Raw genomic sequence first — 19,028 nt, forward strand, 5'->3', positions numbered from 1 at the left:
TTTAAAAAATTCGAATCAAATCTAGGTGATTTTTATCCCTTTTTTCCACAGAATGAAGTTAGACAACCCTTCCTTTAAATGCAAAAAAAACCCAAGACAAAAATACCCCCAACTTTCAAATGGTACTTTTTCTTTTTTATTAAATACACTTCAATATTCCAGTAATAACCAAGCTATTAAGAACAACCATCCAAACACACAATGTACAACTTTCATGATTAATTCTACGCTCATGCAAAAAAATCCAGCATCCAATGAAGAGGAGTGGGGCGAGGGGGGGGGGTCTCATGAATCCCCTGCCTATGTTTTTTTTTTTTTTTAATAGTTAGGCAAAAGGTTACAATGCAGTTTCACAAACAAGCTAAGGCTTTTCTACTCATTTGAATGTGACCTCCACGATGCAAACTTTTGTCCATCAGTTAAAAATGACTAAAAGAAATGACACATGCACATTTCATCCATCTGTAAAACATATATATATATATATAGATATTATATTATATAATATATTCATATAATTATATATTATATAATATATTTGGGTATGTTTGCAGTGGCCTTTAACATGAAGCCCCTGTTTCTTCTGCAGTAAATAGTCATTATGATGCAAAAGCTGCAATAAACCAAGAAAAAAAACCTACACAGTGAGTGATTTGTGTAAAGTTTTAGGTAGTTCTTTCAATCAGACACCCCCCCCCCCCCATTCCCTATTTGGTCACATGATATCTATGTACAACAATAAGACTCAAAACAAGTGGAAAGATACCCTGTCTGTCTGTTCTAAGGTTCTAAGCAAAGCTGCAGTGACCAAAAAACGGACAAAAACAAGTCAGTGTGAGTGACAACAATGCAGTGCACATGGTTGGCCACCAGAGGGTGCACAAGAAAGGCTCTGCTCCAAAGATGATTTGACCTCATTTAAAAAAAAATTGTGATATCTACGAATTTTTTTTATATATATAAAAAAAATAATTAAAAAGAAAGAAAAGAGATCTTAAGAGTCGGTGCCATTCATGTGATTGTGATACAAAAACCGAGAGTTTGAGTACTGATATTAAGAAAAAGTGTTGACTGTGCAGATATGTTTCCTCTTTTAAAGGGAAGATATTTGATTGCATGCTTGTGATGTGAGTGTGTGTGTGCGTGTGTGCGTGTGTGTGTGTGTGTGTGTGTGTGTGCTAGCAAAGGGTCGCAGCAGCAGCATTTAAACCCTTTTTTTCCAGTTGTGACTTCAACATCTGCTAATAAAACACCCAAACACTAGCAACCACAACATTTACAATAACAAAAGTGGGGGTTGAGTTGATTGCCTTCTGCAGCGTTCTTGCCATCAATCATGCCTTTTTTAGCCGTTCATTTTTTTTTTTGTACAAATTTAAAAACATGCTTCTTGAAGCGTCACACAGTTCATAGTACGGCAAGCCGGGATGGACAATAAAAGCACGCCGGAGGAACACAAGAGACGAGCGTAACGGGAGGGGGAGGAGAAGAGGAAGGGGTGACATCATTATCATCAATACTAAGACAGGAAGTGACGGGAAGTGGGCGCGGGCTCGGAGGTGGGCGTGGTCAGACGCTCCTTCAAAGGTGCAACAGCTTGGAGTCAAAAACAGTACAGGCCAGTAGACGCGTAAACAAGTCATGCTTACACACACACACACACATACATACACACAATAAACAGGAAGGAAGGGGCGTGTCCGCTTGGATGCACACACACATCCATCTGGCATATAAATATATATGTATACATTAAATAAACCCCCCTTTTCCAACACAAGGTATGTTAAAATGCACTAATAAGAGTAAAAAAGGAGGAAATGAAACTAAAAAAAAGGTCCCTTTTCGTAACACTATGAAGTCCAAAGAATTGAGCTTCTACTCTGCTCCCTTAACACAAAATAAACGGTGTGTGTGTGTCTGTACATTAAGCATGTGAACACTTTGCCAGCCAGCAGACAGGGGGCGCCATTGAACCTGTGTAGCCAGCACTAACATGCACCATCCAACACGGAGGACCGGCGTCTCCAACGCTGCTGCTGTAGTTGTCGGTCGCTTTTTCAGTCAAGCTAATTATTGTTTTTATTTTGTATCTTTTTATCGATATTTGTGTGTGTGTGTGTGTGTGTGTGTGTGTGTTTTTTTTTTAAATAACACTCTCTACGTTGTAATGTGTTTGTGCCCCCAACTTTGTGACGTTACCGTCGTTTCGCAGGCCAACATCCTTCTAGGCACCATGAGGAGAGTCAAGGCTCCAAACAGCTCTCACAGTTGAAACAAAGCTGGAAGAAAATAAGGCATATTATATTTATATTACAAAAAAGGCTTACATTAAGGACTATATACTGTTTGCTACATATTTGTATGGGTGGAGGGTACCAAAATAACTCATCCATAACACTCTCTGGTAGCGGAAGTCACTGGATAGCAATTAAAAGGAGTATGGGTATATTACTTTGTCAATAAATGAATACATTTACTTACATTCGTTTTTTAAATATTCATTTAGAATATTATTTAAAAATAAATGTAAATATGTATATATAATGTATATTTAAATAACCAGCATACTTTCGTAGCAGTTTTACAATAGGTTAACTGCTAAATATGATTGTATATTAATGATCTTTTTATTTTATTAAGAAAATATTTTCCCCCAATAATTGTGTTATTGTTTTCTTTTTAGATTAAAATCTTTTTTAAAATAAAAATTATATATTTTTAATCCACTTCTTGGTCTACTACTACTATTTTTTTTCTTTTAAAAATTATTATTATTTCAATAAAATTGAAACAAAAAATTTAAAAACAAGATAAATAGATGTATAAAATATTTTGTAAACAATTTATATTTTACAAAAAAATTTAAAAAAGCCACAACATATATCACCCATATATACTGTATATGTATATTTGAATATTTCTTCAATTACTTTTATTAAATAAAATTAAATAAAACACCCAAATTAATTTGAAATACATTTTAAATTAATTTCCTTTTTATATTATTAATTTTATCACATTAATTAATTTTTTTATATTATTATTAATTTAATATAATATATTCTATATTTATATATAAATGTATATATTATTACATTTTAAAAATGTAACATGAAACAATTTTGTTTTTTTGCATTTTTAAATCCTGGCCATTTTCATGCCTGCTATCTTCTTTAAAATGTTGCACCCCCAGCAACCAACAATCTATCATCCACCAATAATACTGGCAAGACACCAGTGAGTCACATGACCTCACCCGTGTGGCCTTCACTGGAGGGGTGCGGAGGGGGCTCCCGAGCGGTGGAAGTGCACGTTGAGCCACTTGGCGTCGCGGCGATGCCACACGCGCGTCTCCTCCGACTGGCAGGAGCGCGGCCGGCCCTGGCTGTCCATGTACTGCGTCAGGCGGATGTAGGCGATGCAGGCCGCGTCCTCGCCGATCAGGTGCACGTGAGGGTTGAGGATGGTGGTGTGCACGGGCTTGCTGTTTTTACTCAACACTGGGGACACCACCAATATGAACAAAAGGTTGTAGTACTCCCAGGTACTGGTATATTGGATTACAGCGTGCATGTGTACCTAATGTTATGTCTGGTGGGTATTAAAGGTACGTACGGTTGTCAAAGTAGAACTTGTGGAAGTCCATGCCCTCCACCAGGTTGCCAAGAGCTTCTGGCTCGAATGAGGTAAGGCCGGGGTCACAGATTCTCCTGCCAACGAGAAACACATCAATCTTTCTTTTCAGCATAAATAATGTTGCTTTGCAGCAAAAACAAAGACTCACGTGTAGGCCTCAAAGTCGCCGTTGTTGATGGCTTCAATCAGCTGCTCGGTCATCTTGATTATTTCCTGTTTGCGAGCTGAAAGTGCACAAACATCGAGGAGGACAGGTTAAAAACCGACTGAGGCTGAAACACTGGAACCAATGTTGACGTTATAATAGAAACGTTTTTAATGTCACTAATCAGGAACCAGGAATGAGAAGCAAAAACAGCAAACATAAACATAAACAAACTCCATATGTTCACTCGGCACCGTTATAACTAGGGATGTCCGATATAGGCTTTTTTGACCAACTCTCAATTTCTGATACCGATATGTGTCACATGACATATCTCCAGTGGTGGAATTAACACATATGTGTTGTATACAGCATTTTTTTTTAATGTTTGGGTTTTCATGAGGCGGCACGGCGATCGAGTGGTTAGCGCGCAGACCTCACAGCTAGGAGACCAGGGTTCGATTCCACGCTCGGCCATCTCTGTGTGGAGTTTGCATGTTCTCCCCATGCATGCTACTCCGGGTACTCCGGTTTCCTCCCACATTCCAAAAACATGCTAGGTTAATTGGCGACTCCAAATTGTCCATAGGTATGAATGTGAGTGTGAATGGTTGTTTGTCTATATGTGCCCTGTGATTGGCTGGACACCAGTCCAGGGTGTACCCCACCTCTCGCCCGAAGACAGCTGGGAAAAGCGGGAGAAAATGAATGAATGAATGAATGAATGAATGGGTTTTCATGATGGGGGTTGATACCAATATTGCATGTTAATGCTGATATCAGGCTGATAATTACCGGTACCGATAATTATCGGACATCCCTAGATAGAACTTGGATAATGTCAAGTGCTGGGCCAAAGGTTAAATGTTTTTTTGTACTTGAGAGTGAGATTTCACAACACACACACACACACAAGCCCAGTGCCAAAGGTGCAATCTGGATCAGATCAGGAAAAAATACTTAAAAAAAAAAAAAAAAAAGGACATTGCACATTTAGTTCAAATTTGAGTTTAAATAATTATTAAAAATCTAATTAATTATATAAACAATCTTCATAATTATCCTACAAAATTCTGAAGACTACTGGGTTTACTACTACTGAAATTAACATTGAATTTAACTAATAGTGACAAATGAGTGGTAATATGAGTGTAAAGGTGACCATAGGGGTGTTATTTCATGTCTAAAGGGCTCTAATAATGTTAAAACCACATTTAGAAGGTTTATAATCTAACTATGAAAATATTCAATTCATAAATAAGAAATCCTCCTTTACGGAAATTCACTGATCACGGTCTGTACTTGAGTGTAATCCAGAGAGCGACCCAGTAGGGCCTCGGTGCCAGGAGGTGGCAGCAGAGGAGAGTAAAACCATGAGATCACACTTGAGTCATTGAAAGAAGAGTAGTGCTGATGTTTATCTTAAAGGGCACACAGAGGTGGACTGACTTACACTTGAGTGTTTGTGTCGGCTCTTCCTCAGCAGTGCTGCACTGATTTAACACGGCCACGCCTGCACTAGCAGTGTCCGCCCACATTACAACACACACACACACACACACACACATAAATTCATGTGACAATGTACCAACACACCCTTGACGCCCCAGAGGCCACATTTACATGATGCAATATTTTTAAGAGCCAATAATTCATCTAATGGAGGATAAGAGGCATAGAAAATGGATGGATGGATAATTCATCTGATGACGAAAGAAAAACAAAATCACGAGTGGCGTCTTGACTATTCTGACAATCTATGACACTGTCAATCAAAATGGACTGCATCTTCATGCATCATGTACTGCAGTGGTCTCAAACACGCGGCCCGCGGGCCAAATGTGGCCCGCAGGACACTAGTTTGAGGCCCCCGCCTTGATATGAAAGTTTAACGTTAGTGCGGCCCGCGCAAGTTTGATATGGATGCTGTATGGTATCATGTACCCAGAAAAAATTATTACGTTTGATTAATGTTCATGTTAAAGGTTAAATAACTGTTAATAGTTATCCTCCCTATTCGTGTGGAAGTGGTAAGTTTTTGGCTATTTAAGTTTAAAGGAAATAACTTGAAGGGTACCGTTTAGGTCGCTAGCTCTCTAGTTTACGAGTTAGCATGTGTCTCAAGACCCTGCGGTTGCGCAATATGTTGTAAATAAAAAAAAGTATAAATGTCTATAGTCGTGTTTTGTCATGTCTACAGGGCTCTAATAATGCTTTGTTCATTTTAATCTGAAAAAATAATTTGTCTACCCACCAACTATATGTGGTTTCTTAAGTTTTTATTATTTGCCATTTTATTATTATTATTATTATTATATTTATTTATTACTGATTGATTGATTGTCTTCATTCTTAATTTCATCTATTTTGTGCAGAAAAATAAAAATTAAGGTATTTGAGAACAGTGGAATGTTTTATCAGAGCTTTTATTGTAGAAAATCGTAACCAAAGTACTGAAAAAGTTTGTATATTTTTCTGTTTTTAATAAATGTGTTTTTTGTTTTTTTTTTGGAAAACCTGATGCGGCCCAGCCTTGCTCAGACCCTAGCTCCAGTGGCCCCCAGGTAAATTGAGTTTGAGACCCCTGATGTACTGAATCTCAGATTAGATTGTGCTATTTTATCTAAAGTTTTGGTCAAACTGGCGCTGGCCACTAGGGGGCAGAAGAAGCAACATGAACACAAAACCACTCAAACACCCGGCTCATGTGAACTTTGGCTACATTTTGCCAGACGTGCATTTTTAGCAAGGTAACCTCATGTTGTTTACATCCTGACTCAATGATATTATGTTTTGTAGGCTAAATTCAAGGCCATTGTTACTTTCATTAACCTAATTTACAACATCACCTCACACGCACAAACACACACACACACACAAAGACGAGAAAGAAAGCAAGAAGCCAAAACAGCTGACAAGCCACCCTGGGATCAAGAGCGAGGAAAAAGCTACGGAAGGCTTCCACCCGGTAAGCAGATTAGTTCCTTTCAGGAGGTCCTGGGACTAATTACAGGCTTAAGTGTCTGTGTGATGCCACCATGTGTGATTCAGGCACGACAACACGTAGCGCAATGATGTGATGCACACGAGCATCCTCCATTTAGACATGCTTATATCCATAAGGCCCCGTTTCCCAGCCTCATTCCCATCGACGAGGAAGTTAAGCCGAGGGTACCAAAATAGCTCCCTTGCATTCTAGTATTTTGGCCCTGTTCTGCAGTGGTAAGATACTTTAAGTGCTGAAGAATTGTTACTACTCCCTTGTGATAATTAGAATAACGTGGGAAGAAGACAAGTGGCCAAAAAGGCACAGTGGGTGGCTTAATATACTTCTGATGAAGTTGTAAATTCATAAATTAATGTCAAGATACATTGCAAAACATAAGCACTGGCTGTGTTTAAGGACCTACAGTCGTCCCTCGTTTATCACTGTTAAACGATTCCAGACTCGATCGCAGTAGCTCAATTCAATATTACCAAATTGAATACTTTTGTCGTTAGAACATAAAAAACCTATATATGAATGGTTTTTAATATTAGAGCCCTGTAGACATGAACTAACATCCCTATAGTCGCCTTTATACTCATATTACCAAATATAGCAGACATGCTAAGGATAATAAGACAAAGTACCTCATTGAGGCAGTTCCTTGTTGTTGTAGTATCTCAAACATAATGTGGGTGGATCACATGACATAAAAGCCTGTCACTCATCCTCACCATAATGTTTGTCGCTTGAGTGATATACAGGCCAGCCAGTCTGACATTAATCTGCCATACATACTGTAGATGTACACTCTGACACGCCTACTAGCTTTGTTTACATCACATTGCACAATTCCTACGCACAGGCTATGGGATGTCTGAGGTGACACGAGAGACGGTTGCTGCATTTAGCCTGGCAAGCTACTGAGCTAACTAGTTAGCCTACAGTTTATTTGTTCTAAATTGAAGAATGGACTTGAATCAGTGTGGGGATAAAAGTAATAAATAAAAGTTTAAAAAAACTACCACTTCCACACGGAATGGGAGGATCCATGTAAGGTCTCATCAATGTACCATTACTGACATTTGGTGACCAGAATAACACATAAATATATGAATTGTCATAGGCCATAGCCACAAAACAGCATTTTTGTTATTAAATACAACATTTTTGAAAAACCGCAATAACGTTTTTTTTTTCTTTGGGGGTGTTCTTTCATGTCTAGACGGAATCTAATCTAATAATGCTAAAAGTGTCTTTAGAAGGTCAAAAAGAAGAAGGTATATGTGTTGCATATGTTATTGCATATTATCTTATTATGGCTACTCTATTGGCAAATAGCAGTATAAAGGCGACTATAGAGGTGTTATTTCATGTCTAGAGGGCTGTAACGATGTTAATAAAAAGGGTATTCAGGTCGTAAACATGTTCTCTGTGCTCCAAGGGACTGATGTTAACTAAGATGTAGCGAGGGACAACTGTACTGTAAAAAAGCCAGTCAAGGATCCTCTACATGGCAGGTGTGTGCTGCTGTTTTTTAGGTCCCATTCTAAAAACACTTTACAGTTTATGATAAGAGTGTACTCGTCTTTTTAGGAGCTACTAAGTTTGGAACTAGACTTGCGGTGCAGTCTCATGTCCATGGGCCACAAGCTGAATAGCCCTCATCTTATGGACTCCAACAGTTTAGCTTTTGTTGTGCCACCACAAATGGGCCAAAATAGACCATAACCACAGAACCAGATTTTTTTTTACATTTACAGCATAAGCTATACATATCCATACTGGGCTGCTTGGCGTGAGGAGCAAAATGCATGCAGAGAAGGTGAAAGTTGGACGACATGTACCTTTCCTACCTTTCATCTCCTCCTCTTCTGCGTTGTTGCAGCTCTCCGTGGAGCCCTGGGAACACGATGGGGGGGACCACGCGTGTTGGGAAAGAGACAAATAAGAGATGAAAGAGGCGCTGGGAGAAAATACATGGCACTAGTTTTGATGGCGTGGCTAGGGGACACATTGAAGAATATGACCAACACATGGACAAAAAGTCCCACCCAGGAGCACAAACCAGCCAAGGCAGCAGCCATCATCCAAGGAGACGACTTATTGTGTGCTTGCAAATGTGGAAATGGAAGTGGATTCTATTTGTAGTCTTGAGCAATTGTATTTATAATACTGCGGAATACGAGCATAGCATCCCAAATCGTTACGTTGTTGTGGTTATTATGGTTTCATGTTTATTATGAACATGCTAAGATATGTTAGGCTAACTGGTGACAAACTGTCCCTATAGCGTCAATGGTTGTTTGTCTATATGTGCCCTGCCATTGGCGAGCCACCACTCCAGGGTGTACCTCGCCTCTCGCTCACAGTCAGCTGGGGTAGGCTCCAGCACACCCTTGCAACCCTAGTGAGGATAAGCGGCATAGAAAATGGATGCATGGAAGCTAAGAGTGTGCACTGTCAGCATTCCTCTATTGTACTGTGTTGTCTCCTACTGGTTTGCAGTATAACCACGGGATGCTAGCTTGTCCGGATCATCTACAAAACTGTACATGCTAACAATTTCAACTCCAAAATAAAAACTAATAAAAATAAGATTATGAGATTATGTTAGCATCGGCCGACGCTAGTGTTTGCTAGTGGTTAGAGAGGGAGCGCCTTACCTTGGTGCCGTCAGCTGGGTTGTGTACCACAGTTGTCTGGGCTTCCTGGGGGGAGGTAGACACACTTTACCATGCAGGGAGGGGGATGAATAATGATGATGCCAGGGAATACCGACAGTATTCCATGACGACACAAACAAAACACCAAAAACAACGCTAGCGTACACAGCTGACGGGGTGACGGAATGAAATCATAGATGACAAAAGCCGTCGGTAAGATTAAAGCCATTCTCCGTAGGTGCTGCTGTTTTGGTTAGCAACAAACAAGCAGTTCATTCTTACAATAGTACCTAATGACGAAGCCATTATATTGATTTTTTTAGCATCTTCTTGGTAAAATGAGATTTATTGAGGACACCCCCCACCCCTGTGTTTGCAAGTTCCGGGGCAAGATGTACTGCGTTTCATTTTATAGCACACAAGCAGGTAAGCAGGTGACGCCTTGCTGCAAAATGAAAGTCGTTTGTCTGTCAAGCGTTAAGAGCGTAAATACCACACGAGTCCGCAGGCCACAAGCCGGTAGAGACCCTGGAGGCACAAAGCCCCGCTGTTTGAATTGCTAATGTCAACATCGCAATTTATGTTCAATACAAAAGAGGCAGAAGAGGTGGGAGGAGAAGATGGCGGGCCCAAGAGAGAGAGAACGAGCGAGACGATAAAGGCAGAAGAGGACACTGAGAAGATGCAAATAACAACAAAATAATGCAACGACGACAAATGAGGTGAGGGATGGAGACAATGAGGCTATAGTCTTTTTACTGGACAACAGTACTGATCTTGCAGCCTCACCCAGCACATGATGCTCCATTAGAAGAGGCTGATGGATGTATACCACCATGTAGGATGCCAAAGTACTGCCTCTATGAGTCATTTATCACAATATCTGCACCTGGGTTGTTTGGGTATTAAAATGACATCTTTCACACCATCAAAAACTGGCCTATTTTTGCACAGGAGCCAACTTTTATGTTGATGATTCAGGACTGCGCATGCAGCAAAAGGTTCTGTCCCATACTGCCAGTTAGTGATTCCCAATGCGTCCGTCTAAACATTTACGTCAGACGGTGTCATACTGCAGCAAATTTAAATGTTTTAGCTTTAAACGGCACATGGAACAGCATGAAAAATATTCAAATATGTTTGCTTGGGAAGTCTTCATTCAGCCTAGCTTACGGGACATCGAACAAGTATGAGTAATGAATGAAACGGCTGGAAAATGTTTTTTTTTTTGTCTTGTCCAGCCATTGGGCCAGATAATATTATCGATCTATAAATGTCCTTACATGCTAAACAGGTTTGCTCTGCTAGGGAAAAGTGTAAGCTACACCTTCCCTGTTTTTATAGAGTATTATTTGGCTTTATTTGATGTGTTTTGTTATGCAAATTTGAAGCAACTGGACCGGAGCAGGAGGGGATAGAAAAGAAGAAAAAAGAAAATGGAGGCGGGAGTGGAAAATGTCAAAAGGCCAAGCTCCGTCCGTCACAAGATTTGTTATATTTGGATCACTACTATCTGGGAATACTATTATTTTGAAGTACTATCATACTTTGAGGTCCCACAGCTCTGCTGCATATGAACTGTGTGAGTAAATAACATGTCATGACTGTGAAAACATTCAGTTTATCCTATTGTGGTCAAAACATTGTGTGTGGTGAGTGGAGGATGACAAGCAGGCCGCCTGCCCACCAGACATAAAAGTCTGGAAAGTGGTAAGCTTCCGCCTGAGTAAAAGTGAAATCGTCCTAAGGAATCGACATCTGTAAACAAGGTGAAAAAAACGAGATAAAAAAAAGTCCAAAAAACACATGCCTTAGTTTTTCCGATGGAATTGTTAAACGGTGCAATGGGACAAAGCCTTTAAGGACATATTTATCATTTGCACTGTCAAAGGTCATCGGTGTTGGGAATTGGCGGAGGCCTGTTCGCCTAACTCATCTAAGCAGATTTGTGCACTGGAGACAGACAAAGGCCTTAGAATTGTCCAAAATGTCTTGGAATCCACGTATAATTACATAAATTTTTGCATATTTCCATCACACAAGTCAAGGAATTGGGTACGCTAAATGTGTAGGTAAGGGGCAACCAAGCTTGCAGCCCACCGAGCGCTGCATACAGAAAAGATGATGGATGCAGGGAGAGATAACATAAACCAGAGACCTAAATATTGATAATATTATATTGCACATGATGATTTTACCAATGTAGTCTGACTACAGGTGAGGTAGCTGTGATTTATTATAAATTAATTCTGTCGTGGATCATCCAAGTGTGTGTCAGGATGGTTTTTTTTGGTGGCACAAAGAGATGCAAGGATGGAGGATGGACATCAGATAATCAACATTAATGCCATGACTATTGGCGGCCGACAGCTTAAGCATCTCCGCTCGGAGACACAGACTAATACCAACGTGATACAGAAAGGGGACGGTTTGAAGAGCCACGAAAGGAGACAACGGATGACAAAATGGAAACGGAAGCAACCGACGAGCTCATCTCACCATCAAACAAACACTCGAGCTGGACTTCCTTTTCTGACAGACAGCAAATGGAGAGGAGGAGGGAAATAAATAAAAGCTCATCGGGAAGCAAGAAAATCATATTAAAAAAAAAAAAACCCAAAAACAGAAGCAGTACAGTAAAAGAAGAAAACAGAAACGGCTACGTAAGCTGACAGATAAAAGGAAAAATGGCGAGCCATTTATAGAAAAGAAGGGGATACAGCTTGGAAGTCATACTGAATAATAAAAAAAAAAAATCCATGCTTGGGATGTTGTATATTTAATTATGCTTTGCTGCATGCACTACTTACACTGACCACCAGGCCGAAAGAAACAACTAGCTTTAGTCTTCCGGTAAAATCTAAGACAGAAAATATGCGTCCTATCTTGAAGTGATAATGTTAGCTCGTCCAGCTTACAACCTTTCCTAAATCCAATAAACCTTGGCAAAATACGAAGAGAGACAGAGAAAAGTCAGTTTTACTAACAAGCGCTCAAGAGAACTTACCTTCACACCGTCCGACTTTTTGTTTAGCAAGGTTTTGCAAGCTGCAAGACAGAAATATCAATAATTAAGTCAAGGCTGTAGCAGCAAAACATATTTAAAGAAAGATTACAGCAGCATTGCCACCCACTGCTTACTCAGCCGGACCCATTAATCAAAATGAAACGTTACATTATTTGTGTCTGCATTGAGTCAACGTCCGGTGATCCTTCCTTACCTTCCGTTTTTTAAACGTTGGAAGGAGTGAAGCGATAAAGAAGGCAAAAAGAAAAACATGGGTGTATTTATTTAACGTTGGCATTTCATAAAAGGTGCGGACAAAGCACCACGCAGAGGAGGTGGGGGGTTCATTCATGCGTTGGCATGCGGCATTCACGGCAAAGACAATGAAAACACACACATGGATTCCTGTTGTGCATTGAAGATGTTAAAACCAACCCAATGTAAGTCAGTATACTGTACTATATGTACTATAAGCTATATAGTATACGCTAGGCCACAGAGCAAATTAGTGTAATAATAATGAATTAATTTTATTCCCAATGAAAAAACAAGCTGTGGGCAGGAAATAGTCCCTGTGCCACACTTTGGCACAACTGGCTTAACGTGGAAGAAAAAGCATTTTGCCATACTTTGAGGTAGTCCATTAACATATTACATTTTAGTTTAAAGAGCAGGTCAGCAATGGTATACCCATTGACGTGCATAGGTATACGAAAGGGATGTAACATTCATGGTGCAGTCGGTGTGTTAATAAAATGCTTAAATCAAACTAAAACATTTTTTTTTTGGATGGCTGTTTATTCAGTAACAATTCTTAGCTGTGAGGTTCATCCATCTTTTTTTCTATACTGCTTATCCTCAGCGGGGTTGCAGGGGGTATGCTGGAGCCTATCCCAGCTGACTTTGGGATAGAGGCAGGGTACACACTGGATTAGTCAGCTGTGAGGTTCCAAGAATAATAAAACTACAAACATTAAATACTACAAGAAACTGGAGTGATGGCAGTGTATTTGTATCAATAATGCTGAAACTTGTCCACACACACACAAAGAAAAAAATCATAGCATTTGATGGAAGACATCCCAATGCGTTTTTAGTGTTTGCTACCTTTGAGTACAAGGTCACGTCTTCTCCTCAGAGAATCAAAAGAATACATTATACTGTAATATGCATCAATTGAGTCTGACAAAGAATTAATATGGTACTTTAACCATTGAAAAATGACCAACTATCTTATAAATGTTTTTTTCTAATACCGTACATGTACTAGAATAATAATAGAAGAAATAAAGATAATACTGCATGCATATCAACACAGCAGGCAGACAGGACACTGAAGTGCATTTATCATGTACTGTAGTACCATGCAGACTGGCACACTGTCTGCTCCGCTCAAACAACACATGCTTGGCTGGCCCGTTAGAGGCGAAGCCATGCAGGGGAGGAGAAGGCGGGGGCAGGCATTGACTGGGCATCGGCCTAGTACCGGGGAGGTAAAAATGATGCAAATGTGGCAGAAATGGGAGCATTACCAGAAGATACCTTTCGGATTGGAGTGTGATGGCTATGTTGGAAAGGACTGCTTATGTCAGTCACATCCACAACTGAGCTTTTGTTTTCTAAATCATGTGCGTCCAAGATGCCCTAGTGCAATGACAACCGATTAAGAGTGGTCCGTCAGTCGGGTGGGGGTAAAGTCAGGTGGGTAGGGAGGAGGGGGGTTGGGTCTATATTCAGGCAGCCCCAGGCCTTCATGCCGACAACCCAAATGCAAAGATGGCCAAGTCCTGACCGGACTGTAGCCGTCTATAGCAGACGTACCTTCCTGTGCCATGGCGGCAGTGCTGGTGGTGGCGGCAGGGCTCGTATGCTGCCGTCCCACTAGGGGACAGAGAGGGATTCAGCCTCACTTAAGTCTTTCAGGCTCAGGATGTCACTGACGTGAAACAGCCGGAATCCCGCGTGACCCTTAATAACTGGGACATTCTCTTACTTCACCCTCTTTTCCCTGCGCCTTCATTAAACCCTCTAATATTTGAGTGACTTCACACTCATGCTTGAAGCTTTCCAGATGTCTTCACGGTCTGGATCAATCCCGGCCAATCGAAAGCAGTTGGCAGTCACCCACGGGAGCGGCTTTGCTTACATGAAGGCATTAAAACACCAGCAGCATTAATGCATCAGCCTAAAAAGCCATCGGCCAGCCAGCCAGCCAGCTCACAGACTGGGTGCTCCATCAAGAGTGTACAGCGCCTTTCAAACTGCTTACAGGGAAGAAATTGGAGGCAACACCCTGATGTGCCGAGCCAAAACTGCACAATAAATAAAGACTTGCCCTCCCTGGGATGTCAGATGGGAGAAAATACGCAGAGATTTTCATCTCGATAGTTTAAAATCTAAATGGAGGAAGCATCAAATCTGAAATTGTACTTACCAGAGAAATTCCTGGACACCAGCATGGTTGTGAGGATGGCTCCCTACAGAGACATTACAAATAGAATCAGGAATCGGATAAGGTGTGCATGAGCACATGCATGTCTACACTTACTTTCAGTTTCCTTCGAGCATTAAATTTGCGCAGACATTCCACAGTCTCTTGGCGATGCATCATGGAAGCCACTGTGGAGCGTTGCTGTGTGTGTGAAGGAGACAAAAGCACACATTAGTACATGACACTAAATAGCACAGTGAGTAGGATAATAATGACCCTGCACCAAAAGTATTTAGTTATTTCCTGCATTGAAGTAACAGTAAATATGCATTTGTGTGTATCTGGACTGTTGGGCTTTAATTCAACAAGCTAAACCATCCACTTGCAATAAAATACAATTTTCGTCCACAAGGGGCAGCTGTTCTGTTGACTTGACTGTGTGGAACTTCATTTCTGAGTGAGACGTTAGCAAAGTAGCATGTTTGGCTGAGGAACATCTTGAGGAAATGAATGTAAGCCACTGTTCATGACTGTGAAGTGATGGAAAAACAGTACGCAAAGTTGTGCAAAAGTGCTTGTAGTCATGGCTGCACCAGGCAGACGTTACCCTATAACGAAGTTCCCTCATGACTTCATTAGGCGGGAAGTCGAGAAAATGTGACAGGTTGCATGAGGAGAACAAATTTGAAGTCAATGACTGCGAGGATTGTCACTTACGCAGACCCAGGGATGCTTGAGGGCCTGGTCGGCTGTGATCCTTTTGGCAGGGTTAATGGTTAGCATCTGATTGATCAGATTCTTGGCCTCGGGGGTCACTGTGTCCCACTCTGGAGATGGGAACTGAAAGAACAAAAACGACACGTTTGCTCATGCTTTGACCACCTCAGAACATTTTCGATATAAAGTGGATACCCGCAGTAATTACAACACTTTTATTGGAATGTTGATTGCAATTGATTGTTGAGTGGCGTCTAATATAACACAGGAAATGCATCATGAATGTGGAGCGTCAAAGATATACTGACATCATAAGCACCAGCTTTGATTTGCTGGTACAGTTTGTGTTGGTCCTCGTCCCAGAAGGGAGGGTAGCCCACCAGCAAGATGTACAAGATCACACCTGAAGCAAACACACAATGTCAACAATGTGTTATGAGTTCATGCTTTTAAAAGAAACTAATGATGGAACTGACCGCATGCCCATATGTCCACCGGCTTCCCGTACGGGTCCTTTCTCAGCACCTCAGGGGACAGATACCCTGGGGTCCCTGCAAAGCCTTTGAACACAAAACAAACATCGGTTAGAATGACGTGTTCAGGGTACATGTCAGGTGTTTGTAGTGACTTTGGCGTGACATGGACTCACCAAACCACGCCTGTTGGTCCCCCTGGACCTCAATAGCCAAGCCGAAGTCTGCTAGCTTCACCGCTGCTCCTTTCATCTTACTGGCTAAGAGCAGGTTCTCCGGCTGGAGACAACACACACATCAGGGTATGATAACAGAATAAATGTGTTCAAGTAGATCTAAAAGTCAACTAATGGGTCACATTTATCCTTAAATCACCTCTTGGAAGTTTGACATGACATGAGCTGAATCACAGAACAGTCACATTCTAACAAGATGGTGAAGGGCAGAAGTGATGAGTGTGCCTTCTATCATGTCTTGCATGAGTGGCCGAGCTGCAGGAACACTTTGACCTCTACATGTCGACCTTCTATTTTCGCCTTTACTTCAATTGTATGTTTTTTTTTTATGCTGTTTTTTCGTCTTTCTTTACTTTTGTCACGACATAAGTTATATTTTCTCTCCCATTTAAACACAGAAATTAACAACACAACACTGGGTGTAGCTAATTATTAGTAAATACTGATGATGCATGATATGCAAATGAAAGAAAACCAACTTTTCACTGTGATGTCCTAATGTGCATATTAGGGTACTTGACCCCCCACTGCATGTCCATACAGGTTCAGTGTAAACTGAATGCACATTGTACAGATGTTTTTCTTGGGAGTTGCAACGTGACTCAACAAGTTCCAACGAAAGAGTCTCAGTGCCCTCCAAACAAATTCTTCACACTTAGACTATACATCTGAGCTCTTGCTAATCCATGGTTTCCATCGGAGGAAGCATGGAAGAATAGCAGAGCAGCAAAGGCACATGAAACATAGACAGATAAAGATAGATAGATAATAAATAGGAGGTGGCATAATGAGCCCTTACGCCGGAGCAGCAGCCAGGTGACCTCACCCTTGCTAGGGTTACCATGGCAACTCAGCATTTTTGATTTTTCCCCCCCCTCTAAGTGGCCCTGCCTTTATGAGGGAGGTAAAACTATTACAAGTTTATCTTCTTCAGTCTTACGTGGCTTGGCAATGTTGTGTAGTTCATTTATCTCTGTAGGGAAGAATGAAATAAATCTAAAATCACCATCCGTTGATCCAAATAAGTTGACATTTTTAATACAAACGTGGTCGATGCCTGAGACGGTATCATTAATGCCTCCTGTGGACCAAAGTGGTGCTACAAAAAGAGACATACGATAATGAAAATAAACAAAATATATATCACAAAAATAAAATGCACTTTCTAATTAAGACATTTTTGGTACTTTTTAAAAATAGGAATAGGTTGAAGAGTTTGGTTTCAGACCCATTTCCAGTGGGGGTGCTGCCCTTGTTTCTTACTTTTATGGACAGAATTTCTAGGTTGGGGGTGGGGGGGTCTGATTTGGTGGTTACATGATTGGGTCTCTGCTTTTGTGGTCCTGCTAGCTTCAACTCTGACCTTGATGAGAATCAGCACTTCCAAGTCCTTGGTCCTCGCCCGGAAAAGGGTAGAGGGCCATCTCCAGGTTGGGGATGAGATCCTGCCCCAAGTGGAGAAGTTTAAGTACCTTGGGTATTGTCCATGAGTGAGGAAAGGATGGAATGCGAGATGGACAGAGGGATCGGTACGCCGTCTGCAGGTATGCGGACTCTGCATCGGTCCGTTGTGGTGAAGAGGGAGCTGAGTTGAAGAGAGAAGTCAAGATGCTACCTAGTCAAGATAGTGATTGAGGGTCGTTCGGGTCCATCGCAGCACCATTCAAGGCGTGTTGAGAGCAACATCAGGTTACTCTGACCAGACACTGCATCTTGCTCGACTTCCCAGTATGAACGGTGAACGTGCACAAATTGAGCCACATGAGATGAGATCCGCCCGTAGTCAATCTGTCATCTTTCACTGTATTATTGCCACGTCATAACAAAGCTGATGAGGTCAGAGTGCGGTCGGGGTGAATAATCTTGCCGAAGGGGCCTGGGTGCGGGGGTGGGGCATCGTCTCTAGACATGATCTCAACAGCAACCAGCTAAAAATAGCATCTGTCCTGCTGTCGTCACGCTCAGAAACAGCAGAAGGGGAGGGAGGAGAAAGGCGGGGGGGTATGCCGTAGACAAAACAGGGGCGTCTGTGTCGACACAGACTGGTGAAATTAGGAGAAATTTGGGGGGGGAGCAGGTGAGGACAGGCAGGAATGATCATTTAAGTTGCCGCTAACGTCACAGGCTGATGTCAGCACAGCTGTATGCTAATCCAACACCCTTCTCGTCTCCATTCACAACCCAAAAGCTATGACGTGTAACTTAAGGAGATGTGCAGATGTTACACAATAGCTCACCTTAAGGTCCCTGTGCACGATGTCATGCTGGTGGATGTGGCTGACGCTCTCGAGAATCTGATTGATGCAGTGGCTGTGACAGACACAATAGGACAAAGCATGCTTTACACACACACGGAAGGCAAAACTATCGATGTCTTTGTAGCGTTATTTGGCAAGCTTCACACAACAACAAGGAAAGGGAAAAACAAGTCCATGTGGAATGAGGAAACAAAAGGATCAAATCCTTGATGACATTTCTTTTTTTGAGTGCCACTGCCATTTTTTGACTTGTATATGAGCAAGCATTGCGGCCGACGCCACAGTGTGACATCACAGGGAGCACGTCTCTGCAAAGAAAGGCTGTATTGGCAGGATGAAAACCCAAAAGGGAAGGGATGTGTGTGTTTGTGGCGTCAGCACGACGGTCTTACATAAGCTAAGTCCTGAGCTTGCACATCTGCATTTTTTTCTTTCTGGTCTGGTGCACAGTTAAGATCACTGTGAATCAC

General features: G+C 41.4%; 1 protein-coding gene across 10 annotated transcripts in view; it reads right to left on the minus strand.

The window, feature by feature from the left end:
- Positions 1–2,126: 2,126 nt before the first annotated feature.
- camk2g2 (calcium/calmodulin-dependent protein kinase (CaM kinase) II gamma 2) overlaps positions 2,127–19,028 on the minus strand; it is a 34,534-nt gene continuing 17,632 nt past the window's right edge. Inside the window, exons 6-21 of one of the 10 annotated variants that reach the window (XM_058059098.2) lie at positions 18,538–18,610; positions 16,241–16,343; positions 16,068–16,151; positions 15,900–15,994; positions 15,592–15,714; positions 14,992–15,075; positions 14,878–14,920; positions 14,265–14,324; positions 12,444–12,484; positions 11,936–11,968; positions 9,437–9,481; positions 8,627–8,672; positions 3,788–3,863; positions 3,619–3,713; positions 3,260–3,503; positions 2,127–2,282 (exon numbers count right to left, since the gene is read on the minus strand). In XM_058059098.2, coding sequence (XP_057915081.1) covers positions 3,271–3,503; positions 3,619–3,713; positions 3,788–3,863; positions 8,627–8,672; positions 9,437–9,481; positions 11,936–11,968; positions 12,444–12,484; positions 14,265–14,324; positions 14,878–14,920; positions 14,992–15,075; positions 15,592–15,714; positions 15,900–15,994; positions 16,068–16,151; positions 16,241–16,343; positions 18,538–18,610 — 1,234 coding nt within the window. In that variant the 3' untranslated portion in view covers positions 2,127–2,282; positions 3,260–3,270. Of the gene's footprint in view, positions 2,283–3,259; positions 3,504–3,618; positions 3,714–3,787; positions 3,864–8,617; positions 8,673–9,436; positions 9,482–11,935; positions 11,969–12,443; positions 12,485–14,264; positions 14,325–14,877; positions 14,921–14,991; positions 15,076–15,591; positions 15,715–15,899; positions 15,995–16,067; positions 16,152–16,240; positions 16,344–18,537; positions 18,611–19,028 lie in introns of all 10 variants that reach the window. The other 9 variants (XM_058059090.2, XM_058059089.2, XM_058059091.2 and 6 more) reach the window with 9 other exon arrangements.

Source organism: Doryrhamphus excisus, linkage group LG20 (assembly GCF_037039965.1).
Source record: "Doryrhamphus excisus strain RoL-2023G ecotype Guam linkage group LG20, RoL_Dexc_Guam_v1.1, whole genome shotgun sequence".
NCBI classification, from domain to species: domain Eukaryota; kingdom Metazoa; phylum Chordata; class Actinopteri; order Syngnathiformes; family Syngnathidae; genus Doryrhamphus; species Doryrhamphus excisus.